Raw genomic sequence first — 16,013 nt, forward strand, 5'->3', positions numbered from 1 at the left:
CATTCAGTGCGAAATGAGCGGGATCGAAGCAACACTTACTATGCGTTCTCGTGGTTCCCCACGCAGGTCATGTACGGCACGTAGGCAGCCACCGGTTCAATCTGGCGCATGAACTCATCGCCGACCCTGGCGTTGTCCTGGGAGAAACAAATAAATGGCTCTTAAATCTAAAACATAAAAGTCATCTATGATGGCAGCGGATGATAAGAAACCATAGGGAGACAGATTGCGAGAGCTAGCCATCGCATCGGGGACGCTTCAATAACACTGGTTCTGCCATCATTGCGACTGCGTTGAAACAGCTGTGCTCGCAGTCTCGACCGACAAAGTGGCAATAGCATAGCACCGCACCTGCAGCTGTATTAATAACCGTACTCCTCTTTCTACAGGTTACCGATTACACTTTAATGTTCTTATTTTTAACGGTTCGGCGCCGCCATCCTGTGATCACATCCGCAAACTTTCCGCATACCATTAAGCGTTTATGCCATCGAGGAAGACGTTGATTGAAACGACTGCGAGTGCAGATAACCCACCAACAAATGCGCTTCAATTTTAGACAAGAAAGTGGGCAGTTAATAGTGGAAGGAAGGGTGCCTACTACAATCTAAGTACACTGCAGAAGGCACTATGTTTTTAAACTGGTGAAAAGGAAGAAAATTGAGCGTGTTGGTACGGATCCCACATGTGTGATCCCACCACAAAAACGAGGACGGAGATGAAGGCAGACAGAACTAGGGCTCAATGACAAAATTTATTGGAGCGTGCAAAATATGTAAAAATAAAACACAACTAAAGGAACAAGGACAGCGCGATGTACTGTGTCCAGCAGCAACGTTTAGCCTTTCGCATTTCTCCACGGCAGACTGCAGTGCTCTAGAAAGGTTTTCACTCGAGCATTGAAAAAATTTATTTGTTTATATCTTTTCAATCAGAGATGGAGTGGTTACAATGTTCTTGATGCCGCGCCGAGTCGCATTTTAATGGCAGGGGAACAAAGCACATGGTTGACATACAAAATGGACATAAAAAAAGTCGAAAGTTCGAAAGGCGCCTAGACAGCGAAGAAAAATGAAGCATCGCTACAAAGAAATACCTGGTATCACAGATAAGGTGTCAAGGCCATTAAAAAAGATTCAGCGGATTCACATCAACAATATTGTAAGATAAGGCGTTCCACTCCCCCCCCCCCCCCCCTTCCCCCCTAGAAATAGTTCTAGAAACGAATAGAAAGTGGTAGGCATTCAGTTTTAATTGGCGGCATTACAATTGTCTTACGGTTCAAGCATAATGCAACCAGCGAACAAAACGGAACACAAGAAGAAGGAGTGCACAGGACAGCGCTGGACTAACAACTGAAGTTTTATTGGAGAGTGGTAAATCCAGGAAGCCAAACGACACACGCGTATCAGCGCGTTACACCCACGTGCTGAGACCCCCTTACACGCTCAACCAACAGCCTACCCCCCCCCCCCCCCCCCAACCAAAATGCATCGACACAGGGAAACTTCTTTTTACTTTTTCCGCCTACACGCGTACACATTTTTTTATCAACCTATATTATTTATCCGTAAGGAACAGAGATGGAGCGCTAACGCACTTATCACTGCCTTGCAACCAAATTTGAAAGGCTTCCAGTATTTCCCTTTCCTATTTGCTCTTTCATTTTCCTAGTATGGAAATCTTGTATAAAGCCGGCACGCAGTCTTTACATTGTCTACAGTGACGCGGAAGGTTATTTGGGTCTGACACACTTTTCAAGGAATTATTGTGTTCGTCGCGTGCCCGGTCATTCACACATCTACCGGTTTGGCCGGTGTAAACTCGGCGGCAAGAGAGGGGTATCTGGTGAGGAGGCATAAGCCAAAAACGCCTTCTTACTTCTGGGTGAATAGCTCCAGCAGATGTGGCCTTCGTTAAACGTGAGTTTTAAGGCTAAAAAAACGAATAAAATTGTCACTTGGCAGTTCATGGGTGAAATTGAGAGCCCCACCACACGCATGAAAGTCATTCAACACATTACTGACAGTAGTTTGGAGCGAGTCACCAGGTGCCAGCTTCAGGTTGATTAGAAAATCGTCTACGTACCTAAACACACGAAGAACGCACTTGTCTGTTAGTCTGCCTTGAAGAGAGTTGTCAAACTTAGCTAAAAATATTTGGCACAAAATCGGAGCTACACTAGAACCAATGCAAATGCAATTCTTTTGCACAAATTTCTTCCCCTGGAAGTTTACAATGGTGGACGACAAATAGAACCCCGAAAATGCGAGGAAAGAGTTCACATTCAGTCCGCTGTTGGTTGAGCGTGCAAAGGGGTCTCATCACGTAGGTGTAACGCACTGATAAGCATGTGTCGTTTGGCTTCCTGGGTTTACCACTCTCCAATAAAACTTCAGTTGTTAGTCCAGCGCTGTCCTGTGCACTCCTTCTTCTTGTGTTCCGTTTTGTTTGCTGATTGTATTATGCTTGATTCAAACCAACTAGCCCGCATGACCACCCTGTTGTCTTACGGTTGTTTCCCTCATTTTTCAGTATTCATTGAATTGCATGTAAGTGTGAAAATTGATTGTAACATGCGTTTTTATGATATTGTACATCGTTTGCAGGCGGTGTAGTTTGCGACGCATTTCTAGCGTTGGGAGCCCAGCACTTATTTTAAAGTCCCAGACAAGACATACTTCTGATTCTAAATGTTGTGATGAGCTCGCCAACATGAAAAAGTGTTCCCCTAAAATGTCTGCTTGCTATTGAATGCTTCTCTGGACATTTGGGCCTGTAAGGACAGGAACTTAAATTTGGAGTACCTACCCTTCAGATTGTTTACTTTCGCCCCCATGTGTTGATATCTTATTTGAATATCTACAGATACATATATATGTATATATATATATATATATATATATATATATATATATATATATATATATATATATATATATATATATATATATATATATATATATATATTGTCAGGGGGCGCTCGGAGGAAAAGGACGAAGTGAATCGGCTCCGGACTCGCTGGACGTACCAAAAGCTTGGACCGTGTAATTCCACCTGCACCGGCTCTGATAGCCTAGCCCTAGTCGCCAATACCGTGACAAATCTGGGGGAGGTCAGGTCTGATGCCCCGTACCCCTCCGCTAAGCAGGAGTGCTGGTCACATATTCGAGGAAACGCCTGTTCACCGCACCAGCCGCAGGCAACGAGGCCTACCACTTGAGTTTTCCCCATCGGCTATGACTACCGGCAGCCACGACGTCGTCGCAATGCCTGGAGCGGCCCCTACTTACGTGACGTTTCAGAACCCCCGCGTCCCAAAGACCTTTCACGGGGACACCTATGAAGACGTCGACGACTGGTTGCAGCACTACTAAAGGGTAGCTACCTTCAACCTCTGGGATGACGCCTCCCGGCTTCGCAACGTCTACTTCAGCCTTGAAGATGGCGCTCAGACATGGTTCGAGAACCATGAAGACGAGCTGTCTTCCAGGAGTGCGTTCAAGCGTCATCTTGCGGCTACTTACGGTAGCTCAGATCGCCGCGAACGGGCCGCACGCGCTCTCCAATCTCGGGTTCAAATGCCTAACGAAACCGTCGCGGCATATATAGAACACATGACACGACTCTTCAAGCGGGCAGACACTACAATGTCCGAGGACAAAAAGCTGCGCTACCTCATGCTTGGCGTTAAAGAGCAGCTTTTTGCTGGTCTGGTGCGCAGCCCACCGAAAACTGTCGCAGAATTCCTTGCGGAAACATCTACGATAGAAAAAGTGCTTCAGCAGCGAACTTCGGCACAGAATCGTACCGTACACGCCACCTCCGTCTCTGCCGAGTTACCATCGCATGGCATGGACGCATCGGCGCTACGTGAGCTCGTACTTTCGATTGTGCGCGATGAACTCAGACTGCTGTATGGCGCACCTCAACCAGCTTCTACCTCCCTTGCGAGAGTTGTCCGCGACGAAGTGCAGCAAGCGCTCCGGCCTCCGTTTCCAAGCGGTGCACCTCACCCTGCTCCTCCTCTTACGCCACCTGAGTGTCAGCGTCCCACATACGCCGAGGTGCTACAATACTCTCCACCCCAGTCGCCGACCCTCATTCCTGCTAACGTAGCTGCACCAACAGCACCGGCCCCCGTGATCCAGTACGTAACGGATTCCCGACCGTCTAGACGGAAAGCAGACGAGTAGCGTGCCCCCGACCGACGGCCTTTATGCTTTCACTGCGGCGAACCGGGTCATGTCTATCGGCGCTGTCTCTACCTTCGACTGGGCGTCGAAGGTTCTTCCGCCGATTCTCCGCGGCCTCGCTACGGCGAACGGCCCCGAGCCGTTGAAGATTTCCTCAATGACCAGCACCGTGGTGTTCCGTCTCGTCTGCGGCAATCTCGATCACCGTCGCCCAGAGCTCGCCCTTCGCCATCTGCTTGCTGCGAGGTCCTCATGGGCAGCGCAGGGCCGATTGCCCAGCCCCCAGCGGGAAAACTGAAACCAGCGACCTTTGGGGGTAGGCTCGCTGCACATCGCTGCGCGGGAGACCCCCCATCGACGCGGACACGGAAAGACTACGAATCGACATTGGAAAAGTCCGCAGTTGCCGATTATAACACTACCCCGACGCCACCACGACGCACCCGCAACGACGACTAATTACCGGTGGAACCGACGACGCACCAATGCACCCGCAACAACGACGAATTGCCGGTGAAACAGACGACGCAGCATTACACCCGCAACAACGACGAATTGCCGGTGGAACAGATGACGCGACAACGCACCCTCAACGATGACGAATTGCCGGTGGAACGGACACCGCGACAACGCGCCCGCAACAACGACGAATTGTAGGTGAAGCATACCGCGTACACCGACGCAGAGCACTCTAACACTCAGAAGCCTGATATTCGCGAGCAGCTGTAGTTAGACATACCAGTAATACTGGATGGTCGCCATGTTCGAAATTTGTTGGATACTGGCGCTGATTATTCTATTTTGAGCAGCCAGTTTGCCGCGATTATCAAGAAGGCTTTGACTCCGTGGGCTGGCACACACGTTCGCACTGCGGGTGGTCATCTGGTTACTCCTCTAGGCATGTGCACGGCCAGGGTTCAAATTCAAGAGTCGACATTTTTGGTAAGCTGCCTCGTCCTGAAAAGCTGCTCACGTGACCTAATTCTGGGCGTTGATTTTCTTCGTGAATATGGCGCAATTATTGACCTCCGGGATTTCAAGGTCTCGTTTTCTACTGAGAAAGCAGTGGCCCTCAGCAGTGCACAGCGACCACTCAATGTGCTTCGAGTTTATGCGGACAGTGTCACGCTGCCACCCCGAACCAGCACCTTCGTTAATATCAAATGCAATGCACTTCACGATGGTGATGCAATAGCTGAAACTAACCTCTCGTTACTGTTGACGCAGGGAGTCTGCGTGGCTCGCAGTTTGATCAATCTTAACTGTGGTCAGTCCAAGGTGCTTGTTACCAATTTTTCGCACGAGTATCGACACCTTTTTTCGGAATACTTCCGTAGCTTTCGCGGAACGCATATCTGAAGTCTCCGAGTGCTTGTCCACAGAAACCGTGCCACCGCCCACATCCCTCGTCAACCTCGATATTAGCTCAGAGCTATCGGTGAGCCAGCGTGAACAGCTGTTTTCATTGTTACTCGAATTCAGATAGTGTTTTGCATCATCGTCAAAAGTGCATCAGACTCCCATTGCCAAGCACCAGATCGTGACGTTCGATGATCTGCGCCCAATTCACCAGCACCCCTACCGCGTCTCTTCGACCGAGCGCGAAGTTATTAAGTCGCAAGTTAAACAAATGCTCGAAGATGATGTTATCCAGCCTTCAAAAAGCCCATGGTCCTCCCCAGTCGTTCTAGTTAAAAAGAAAGACGGCACGTTACGTTTTTGCGTCGATTACCGCAAGCTGAACGCCGTAACCAATAAGGATGTTTACCCCTTGCCGCGGATTGACGACTCTCTCGACCGCCTTCGGCGTGCGAAGTACTTTTCGTCAATCGATCTGAAAAGTGCCTACTGGCAGATTGAGGTAGATGAGCGAGATCGTGAAAAAAACGGCCTTTGTCACACCCGACGGACTTTACAAATTTAATGTTCTACCTTTCGGACTTTGTTCCGCGCCGGCTACATTTCAGCGGATGATGGACACTGTCCTCGCCGGGCTTAAATGGCAGTGTTGCCTAGTCTACCTAGAGGACGTGGTGGTCTTCGCAGAATCGTTTTCACAACATCTTAAGCGCCTGCGGTCAGTACTCGAAGCCCTTCGATCCGCGAACTTGACACTTAAGCCACAGAAATGTCACTTTGGCTACCAAGAGCTTAAATTCCTCGGTCATGTCGTAAGCGCTGCCGGCGTGAAGCCCGACCCTGACAAGCTTACTGCTGTTGCGGAATTTTCGATTCCACGTGACAAGAAAGCTGTTCGCAGATTTCACAGCTTGTCCAGTTATTACCCCCGTTTTATCGATAATTTCGCTGATCTTGCTGAACCGCTGACTCGGCTCACCAGGGAAGACACCCATTTTGTTTGGAGTCACGAGCAAGAAGCTGCTTTTGCCGAGCTGAGTCTCGGTCTCCAATCGCCGCTTGTTCTAGCCCATTTCGATGAGCAGGGGGAGACAGAAATACACACCGACGCCAGTAACATTGGCCTTGGGGCGGTTCTCGTGCAAAGTCAAGAGGGTGTGGAACGAGTCGTCGCCTATGCCAGCCGCAGTTTATCCCGCGCCGAGATGAACTATTCAACTACTGAGAAGGAATGCCTGGCCATTATTTGGGCTGCTGCGAAATTTCGCCCCTATTTTTATGGTCACCCATTTAAAGTGGGCACTGACCACCATTCCTTGTGTTGGCTGGCCAACCTGCGTGACCCATGCGGCTGCCTGGCGCGATGGAGCCTTCGCCTACAGGAGTTCGACCTCACTATAGTCTATAAGTCCGGACATAAGCATGAAGATGCTGACGCGCTCTCTCGTGCACCCGTCGAGCTCGCTTCACCACACACGGGTGACTCTGGCAGTTTTCTCGGAGCTGTTGATGCTTCAGATATGTCTCATCAGCAGCGTGCTGATCCAGAGTTACGAGCCCTGATCGATTATTTAGGTCAGCCAGCCACAATACCTCAGTGCTTTTCTCGGAGCCTCTCAACTTTCTGCCTCAGAAGGGGTGTACTCTATAAGCACAGCTCTAGATCCGAGTCGAGAACCTACCTCCTCGTGGTGCCCGCAGCTCTGCGAGAGGAAATCCTTTCCGCGTGCGACGATGAACCAACTTCTGGCCACTTTGGTTATACTCGCACACTTGCTAGAATACGAAAGACATTCTACTGGCCCAACCTTGCCGCTGTTGTTAAGCGCTATGTTAAGAGCTGTCGGCAATGTCAGCGTCGGAAGGTTCCGCAATCAAAGCCTGCAGGCCTTCTCGTGCCCATAATACCACCACGCGCACCGTTTGATCAAGTCGGCATGGACCTTCTCGGTCCTTTCCCTCGATCCTCCGGGGGCAACCGCTGGATAATCATCGCCACAGACTACCTGACTCGATATACCGAGACCAAAGCGTTACCTAGTGGTACAGCATCTGAAGTTGCCCATTTCTTTGTACACCAGATCGTGCTGCGGCACCGTGCTCCGACCTGTATTATTACTGACAGAGGGACTGCCTTTACTTCACAAATGATGGCCGAAGTTTTTTATCTCAGAGGTACGGCGCATTGAAAAGCTACTGCTTACCATCCGCAGACCAACGGGCTCACGGAAAGGCTTAATAAGACCATTGCGGACATGCTGGCGATGTATGTCGACGCCCAGCACAAGACTTGGGATGCTATCCTACCATATGTGACATTCGCGTACAATACGGCAGTCCAAGAGACGACACGCTTCACGCCGTTTCGCCTAGTGTACAGCAGGGAGGTTCGGACGACGCTGGACGCAATGCTCCCTTGCGAAACAGATACCGAGCTTTCTACCGACGCCGAACACTTTGCCCAAGATGCTGAGCAAGCACGCCAACTAGCACGCGTCCACATCGCCCAGCAACAGGACAAGGATTCACGCCGGTACATCCTCCGCCACAAACAAGCTTCCTACAACGCCGGGGACCAGGTGTGGGTGTGGACTCCTGTTCGACGCCGTGGCCTATCAGAAAAGCTGATTTGCCGTTACTTCGGGCCATATAAAGTCTTGCGGCGCCTCAGCAACGTTAACTATGAGGTCCTCCCAGATGGCACAGAGCAGAGAGGCCGTCGGCTACCTCGTCCAGAGACAGTTCATGTCGTACGCATGAAGCCGTATTTTACGCGGTAACTGAAAGGTTTGCTTTTGTCCCCCTGTGTGCACGTGTGCCGTGTGCGTCACGCTTAAGGAGGGAGGAATGCCAGGGTGCGCTCGGAGCGAAAGACGAAGTGGCGCTCGGAGAAAAAGGACGAAGTGAATCGGCTTCGGACTCGCAGGACGTACCAAAAGCTTGGACCGTGTAATTCTACCTGCACCGGCTCTGATAAACTAGCCCTCGTCACCAATACCGTGACACTATATATATATATATATATATATATATATATATATATATATTGTAGTATGGTAATCCACATCGTTATTGCCACTGACATGCATCGCATGCTGGCGCTCTCGAAGACGAAGAAGTTGGTCGTTGTCTTCCTGATTCTGTGCGCCTGACGCTCCGCTGCGAATTAATCCTGAGCAGCTGAATCCCTCTGCGTGGACTGAATAAACACACCCCCTACAATTGGTGCAGGTGCTCCTGGGTACGTTCCCGTCCACCCTGAAACTAAGAAGCCGCACATTGCCATCTGCGTCCACCATGCCGGATGGATGATACCGCCTCGACATCGCCACCCCTCCCAACCACGGTCCTCTGTTCTGGAGCTCTACGGCAGCGTGACTGATGCCTGTTCAGTGGCACGGCCGATCAAGACGTCGACGATTGGTTGTCGACGTACGAGCGTGTCAGTAGCTACAACAGATGGGACGACACTACCAAACAAAGTAATGTAATCTTCTATCTGACTGACGTGGTGAACCTCTGGTTTCGCAACCATGAGGTAGACCTGCTATCTTGGTCTGCATTTAAGAAGAATTTTTCGGAAGTGTTCGGCCGCCCTGCAGTTCGCAAGCTCCGAGCGAAACAACGCTTGCGCGAGCACACTCAGCAGGTCGAAGAGTCGTTCACGAGTTATATAGAAGACATCGTTGACGTCCGCAAACGTGTCGATCCCCTAATGTCCGAAGCGGATAAGATCGAAAACATCCTAAAGGACATCTCTCAGGACGCGTGCCAGATGCTGTGGGTGAAAAGTCCTGCCACGGTCAGTGACGTGATCAAACTTTACCAGAGCTACGACGAGCTTCGTAAAAAGCGCGCTTCTACCCGGCGGTCCAGTGGTAGAGACGACGGCATCTCTGCACTAGCGCTGGGCGGTTCTACTCTATCAGAGGACAGCCCTTTGCTTCAACAAATCAAAGCGTTCGTTCGAGAAGAGGTCGCCCGCCAGCTATCACTGGTCCCTCAGTTACAGGATACTGACCGCCTTGTTCCTGACATGGCTCCGTCTTTGGCCCCAACCATACGGCGTGCCGTCCAAGATCACATCGCTGATGTTCTTCCGCCCTGCTCCATGCTCCCGCCCAGCCCTCTGCTGCCGCCCAGCCCCGTGCCGGTGCAAGTAACGGCACTACTGACTTACGCTCAAGTTGCGGCCAGGCCGCTAATGCCATCAGCATCTCTTTTTTACCAGGCCGCTCCTTCCAACCTTCCTTCGCCTTTGCCTGGGTCTGCATTCCATGTCCCTTTTCCAAGGGTACGCCAACGCCTTACGAACCCTTGGCGAACCACCGACAACCGGCCAATTTACTACTCTTGCGGGCTACCGGGCCATGTCGCACGCCTTTGCCGCCAACGCCTTCCACCTTCTCGAGCTGACCTCTGGAACTACTCCTACGATACGGACCAGCCCTCGCCGAGAACTCCGCCCGGTTCCGACTTTGTATCTCGCGGCAATCAAACGTATGCCACTCGCCGATCACCTTCCCCTCGTCGCCGTTCCCCATCCCCACTTCGACGTTCTACCGGCACTGTTGAGGGAAACTAACAGTCGCAGTTCCCGGGGGCAAGAACTGCGCTTGGTTCGAACTCTTCAAGTCCTTGGTGTTCTCCCACTAATGTAATACAAGTGTTTGTCGACGGCGTCGCAATACTCGCTCTTGTCGACACGGGCGCTGCCGTAACCGTCATCAGTGAAGCTCTTTGCCGTCGTCTTCGTAAGGTGACAACCGCGCTTTCCGACTTTTCGCTTCGCACCGCCTCATCACAGCGCATTCATCCCTCAGCGGCGTGCACGGCCCGTGTTCTCATCGAAGACGTCTTATACACCATCGAGTTTATTTTACTGTCTCGCTGCTCACAGGACATCATCCTGAGCTACGATTTCCTTTCCACTTATCATGCCGTTGTTGACTGCGCCCGCGCGGAAGTTTCCTTTTTACCTCTTTGTGATACCATCTTGTGTGACGTCCCTACCCGGCCTGCAAAACTCCTCGTCGCCAATGACACAGACATTCCTCCATTTTCTGTTGCCCTTGATCCACTCTCCTGTGAAAGTGTTATTAGTTCGACTGTCTTCTTCACACCTTCCGACGCCGCTTCACGCCATCCCCGCCTCCTGCTTCCATTTGCTGTCCTCAAGTTCGAAGATGGCCTTAGTGCAATGTACGTCTCAAATCCATTTTCGTGCCCGTCCGTCCTGCTACGCGGCGAGTGTCTCGATCGTATTGAAGAACTTGATCCCGCGCTTGTAAATACTCTTCCTGCCACGCCTACTTCATTAGACGTTAATGTTCTAGCTCTTGCGACATAGCGACCGCTTCGACACCACCCGATGTTCTTCAACAAGCTATTGATGCAGATCTTCCACCCGCACAACGCGATCAGCTCGCTGCTCTTCTACAAAACTTCAATTCTACCTTCGACCTTCCTCACACTGCTCTGGGTCGCACGTCTGTCGTTACGCACACAATGACACTGGTACAAACGCACGTTTACGACAGCGTCCTTATCGCGTGTCATCCTCTGAGCGCCAAGTCATTGCTAATACCGTGGACGACATGCTTCGCCCGGGCGTCATACAGCCATCTAACAGTCCATGGGCTTCTCCGGTTGTTTTGGTCACCAAGAAAGATTGTTCCATCCGGTTTTGCGTCGAATACCGTAGACTAAACAAGGTCACGCGCAAAGATGTCTATGCTCTGCCGCGAATCGACGACGCCTTGGACTGTTTACAGGCAGCCGAGTATTTCACCTCATTGGAATTGCGCTCTGGCTACTGGCAGGTACCGATGGCTGATGATGACCGCTCGAAAACTGTCTTTATAACACCGGACGGCTTATACGAGTTCAACGTTATGCCCTTTGGCCTTTGCAATGCCACAGCTACTTTCGAGCGCCTGATGGACACTGTTCTTCGTGGACTCAAGTGGCAGACCTGTCTTTGTTATTTGGATGACATCGTAGTTTTTTCCACCGGCTTTTCTTCTCCCCTTCTCCTCCTAAAGCATGTTCTCACGTGTCTCGCCGACGCTCTGTTTCAGTTGAATTTGAAGAAGTGCCACTTTGCCGCTCGAAAGCTCACAATTCTAGGCCAGGTAGTCTCTAAGGACGGCATTCTTCCTGATCCCACCAAACTTCGCGCAGTTGCAGAGTTTCCGAAGCCAACCTCCCTGAAGCAGCTCCTGAGCTTTATCGGCCTCTGCTCCTACTTTCGACGCTTCATCTTGAACTTCGCCTCTATCATCGCTCCTCTGACCCAGCTCCTTGCCGGTAGCTCCGACCATTCCTCCTGGACTCCAGCCTGTGACAAAGCCTTTAACACTTTACGCCGCCTTTTGGTTTCGCCTCCCATTCTACGCCACTTTGATCCGACTGCACCTACGGAGATCCACACTGACGCCAGCGGTATTGGGCTTACACAACGTAAGCCTGGTTTCAGCGAGTATGTTGTGGCATACGCCAGCCGAACATTGCCGAAAGCAGAGTATAATTATTACGTCACAGAAAGGGAATATTTGGCCATTATTTGGGCCATCGGAAAATTTCGTCCCTATGTGTATGGCCGACCGTTTTATGTTGTGACCGATCATCACGCTTTGTGCTGGCTCGCCTCTCTGAAAGACCCATGTGGTCGCCTTGCTCGCTGGGCTCTCCGTCTCCAGGAGTATGACATTCATGTCATTTATCGGTCAGGTATGAAGCATACGGACGCGGATGCTCTTTCCCGCTCGCCATTACCAAGTCATACTTCGTCTGACCACGTCTGTGCTTACGATTTGTCTACTCTTGCCACTATCGACGTGGCTGCCGAACAGCGGAATGACCCCTGGATCAGGGCACTTTTGGATTTTCTTTCAAGTCGTACTTCTGGTCATTCATCCAAAGCGCTCGTCCGGCAAGCCACCACTTCTCCATTCGTGACGGTCTTCTGTATCGCCGCAATTATTTGCTTGATGGACGGTAGTCATCCGCGTCATCTCCGCGCCGAAATTTGTGCTGCGTACCATAAAGACCCACAGTGTGCTCACGATGACGTATTGAAAACCTACACACGCCTACGTCTGCGACTTTACTGGCGTGGAATGTACCGCTTTGTACGACATTTCGTGCGCGCTTGCGAATCTTGTCAACGCCGAAAAACTCATCAGAAGTCCCCTGTTTCGTTGCAGCCGTTACCCTGTACTGCTCGTCCGTTTGACCGCGTTGGCATAGATCTCTATGGCCCTCTTCCTACTACTGCCGCTGGAAACCGGTGGATTATTGTGGCAGTAGACCATCTTACTCGCTACACTGAAACATCACCGTTACCCTCTGCCTCAGCAAGAGACGTTGCTTTCTTCCTTCTCCACAACTGGATTCTTCGCCACGGGACTCCGAAGGAGCTGCTCAGTGACCACGGACGCGTTTTCTTGTCCCACGCACTTGAGGCCCTACTGAAAGAATTCGGCATCATTCATCGCACCGCTACTTCTTACCACCCTCAGACGAATGGCCTGACAGAACGTTTCAACCGTACTCTGAGTGACATGCTGGCCATGTACGTTAACGACGCTCATTCCAACTGGGACCAGGTTCTTCCCTTCGTAACCTACGCGTATAACACTGCGATACAGACCACCACTGGATTCTCTCCCTTCTTTCTTCTTTACGGACGCGAGCCAACCTGCACAATGGACGCGCTATTGCCCTACCGCCCTGATGTTTCTGAATCAACGCCACTCTCGGACGCCGCCCAGTACGCAGAAGAATGCCGCCAGCTAGCTCGCTCGCTTAAAAAGGAAAACCAGTGGCAACAAAAACACCATCGTGACACTGGCGAGGATCCTTTTTATGCACCCAACTCCTTGGTGTGGCTCTGGGTTCCTGCCACCACCGCCGGCCATTCAAAGAAGCTTCTTGCTCGGTATCACGGTACATACCGAGTCCTTCAAAAAACATCTCCTGTCAACTACGTAGTTGAGCCCGTTACGACCTCTGCGGACGTGCGTCGCCGTGGACGCGAAATCGTTCATGTGGACCGAATCAAGCCATACTACGATCCGTCTGTCCTCTCGCCTCCATGAGTCGCCAGGATGGCTCCTTCTCTGCCCGGGGGGAAACTGTAGTGTGGTAATCTTCATCGTTATTGCCACTGACATGCATCGCGTGTTGGCGCTCTCGAGGACGAAGAAGTTGGTCGTTGTCTTCGTGATTCGGTACACCTGACGCTCCGCTGCGAATTCATCCTGAGCAGCTGAATCCCTCTGCGTGAGGTGAATAAACACAACCCCTACAATATATATATTGGCGGCAGCAACGCCAAAATGAGCATCACCAACCCGTTCATTTTTCTCGTACAGATTGTGCTTGGATTGCTGCTGATACCAGAGGCTCCGCCGTTGACATATGTCATCCGACGGGGACCATTCTTTGGAATCCTGGCGTAAACGATGGGAAGCAACTACTTCGACCGGCAGTATTTGACCAACGAAGCTTCGACGTCCCCTACGGCGCCATGATGGTATCAACAGAAACATTCAACGCATCGTCACAGGCATTACGGCTGCCCAGTATAAAATGGGACCGCCATGGATTGCTCGGCAGTGAGCGCGGCAGCAACGCCAAAATGAGCATCACCAACCCGTTCATTTTTCTCGTACAGATTGTGCTTGGATTGCTGCTGACACCAGAGGCTCCGCCGTTGACATATGTCATCCGACGGTGACCATTCTTTGGAATCCTGGCGTAAACGATGGGAAGCAACTACTTCGACCGGCAGTATTTGCCCAACGCAGCTTCGACGTCCCCTACGGCGCCATGATGCTATCAACAGAAACATTCAACGCATCGTCACAGGCATTACGGCTGCCCAGTATAAAATGGGACCGCCATGGACTGCTCGGCAGTGAGCGCGGCAGCAACGCCAAAATGAGCATCACCAACCCGTTCATTTTTTTCGTACAGATTGTGCTTGGATTGCTGCTGATACCAGAGGCTCCGCCGTTGACATATGTCATCCGATGGTGGCCATTCTTTGGAATCCTGGCGTAAACGATGGGAAGCAACTACTTCGACCGGCAGTATTTGACCAACGAAGCTTCGACGTCCCCTACGGCGCCATGATGCTATCAACAGAAACATTCAACGCATCGTCACAGGCATTACGGCTGCCCAGTATAAAATGGGACCGCCATGGATTGCTCGGCAGTGAGCGCGGCAGCAACGCCAAAATGAGCATCACCAACCCGTTCATTTTTCTCGTACAGATTGTGCTTGGATTGCTGCTGATACCAGAGGCTCCGCCGTTGACATATGTCATCCGACGGTGACCATTCTTTGGAATCCTGGCGTAAACGATGGGAAGCAACTACTTCGACCGGCAGTATTTGACCAACGCAGCTTCGATGTCCCCTACGGCGCCATGATGCTATCAACAGAAACATTCAACGCATCGTCACAGGCATTACGGCTGCCCAGTATAAAATGGGACCGCCATGGATTGCTCGGCAGTGAGCGCGGCAGCAACGCCAAAATGAGCATCACCAACCCGTTCATTTTTCTCGTACAGATTGTGCTTGGATTGCTGCTGATACCAGAGGCTCCGCCGTTGACATATGTCATCCGATGGTGGCCATTCTTTGGAATCCTGGCGTAAACGATGGGAAGCGACTACTTAGACCGGCAGTATTTGACCAACGAAGCTTCGACGTCCCCTACGGCGCCATGATGCTATCAACAGAAACATTCAACGCATCGTCACAGGCATTACGGCTGCCCAGTATAAAATGGGACCGCCATGGATTGCTCGGCAGTGAGCGCGGCAGCAACGCCAAAATGAGCATCACCAACCCGTTCATTTTTCTCGTACAGATTGTGCTTGGATTGCTGCTGATACCAGAGGCTCCGCCGTTGACATATGTCATCCGACGGTGACCATTCTTTGGAATCCTGGCGTAAACGATGGGAAGCAACTACTTCGACCGGCAGTATTTGACCAACGCAGCTTCGATGTCCCCTACGGCGCCATGATGCTATCAACAGAAACATTCAACGCATCGTCACAGGCATTACGGCTGCCCAGTATAAAATGGGACCGCCATGGATTGCTCGGCAGTGAGCGCGGCAGCAACGCCAAAATGAGCATCACCAACCCGTTCATTTTTCTCGTACAGATTGTTCTTGGATTGCTGCTGATACCAGAGGCTCCGCCGTTGACATATGTCATCCGACGGTGACCATTCTTTGGAATCCTGGCGTAAACGATGGGAAGCAACTACTTCGACCGGCAGTATTTGACCAACGCAGCTTCGACGTCCCCTACGGCGCCATGATGCTATCAACAGAAACATTCAACGCATCGTCACAGGCATTACGGCTGCCCAGTATAAAATGGGACCGCCATGGATTGCTCGGCAGTGAGCGCGGCAGCAACGCCAAAAT

General features: G+C 51.3%; 1 protein-coding gene across 1 annotated transcript in view; it reads right to left on the reverse strand.

The window, feature by feature from the left end:
- The window catches only part of LOC146172039 (acid phosphatase type 7), a 374,339-nt gene that overhangs the window by 217,198 nt on the left and 141,128 nt on the right, over nt 1–16,013 (reverse strand). Inside the window, exon 5 of the mRNA XM_084586139.1 lies at nt 40–137. Within this exon, the coding sequence (XP_084442265.1) occupies nt 40–137 (98 nt within the window). The remainder of the gene's footprint in view (nt 1–39; nt 138–16,013) is intronic.

The sequence above is a fragment of the Amblyomma maculatum genome, unplaced genomic scaffold, assembly GCF_055883805.1.
Source record: "Amblyomma maculatum isolate TAMU_Amacu unplaced genomic scaffold, ASM5588380v1 scaffold_15, whole genome shotgun sequence".
NCBI lineage: Eukaryota > Metazoa > Arthropoda > Arachnida > Ixodida > Ixodidae > Amblyomma > Amblyomma maculatum.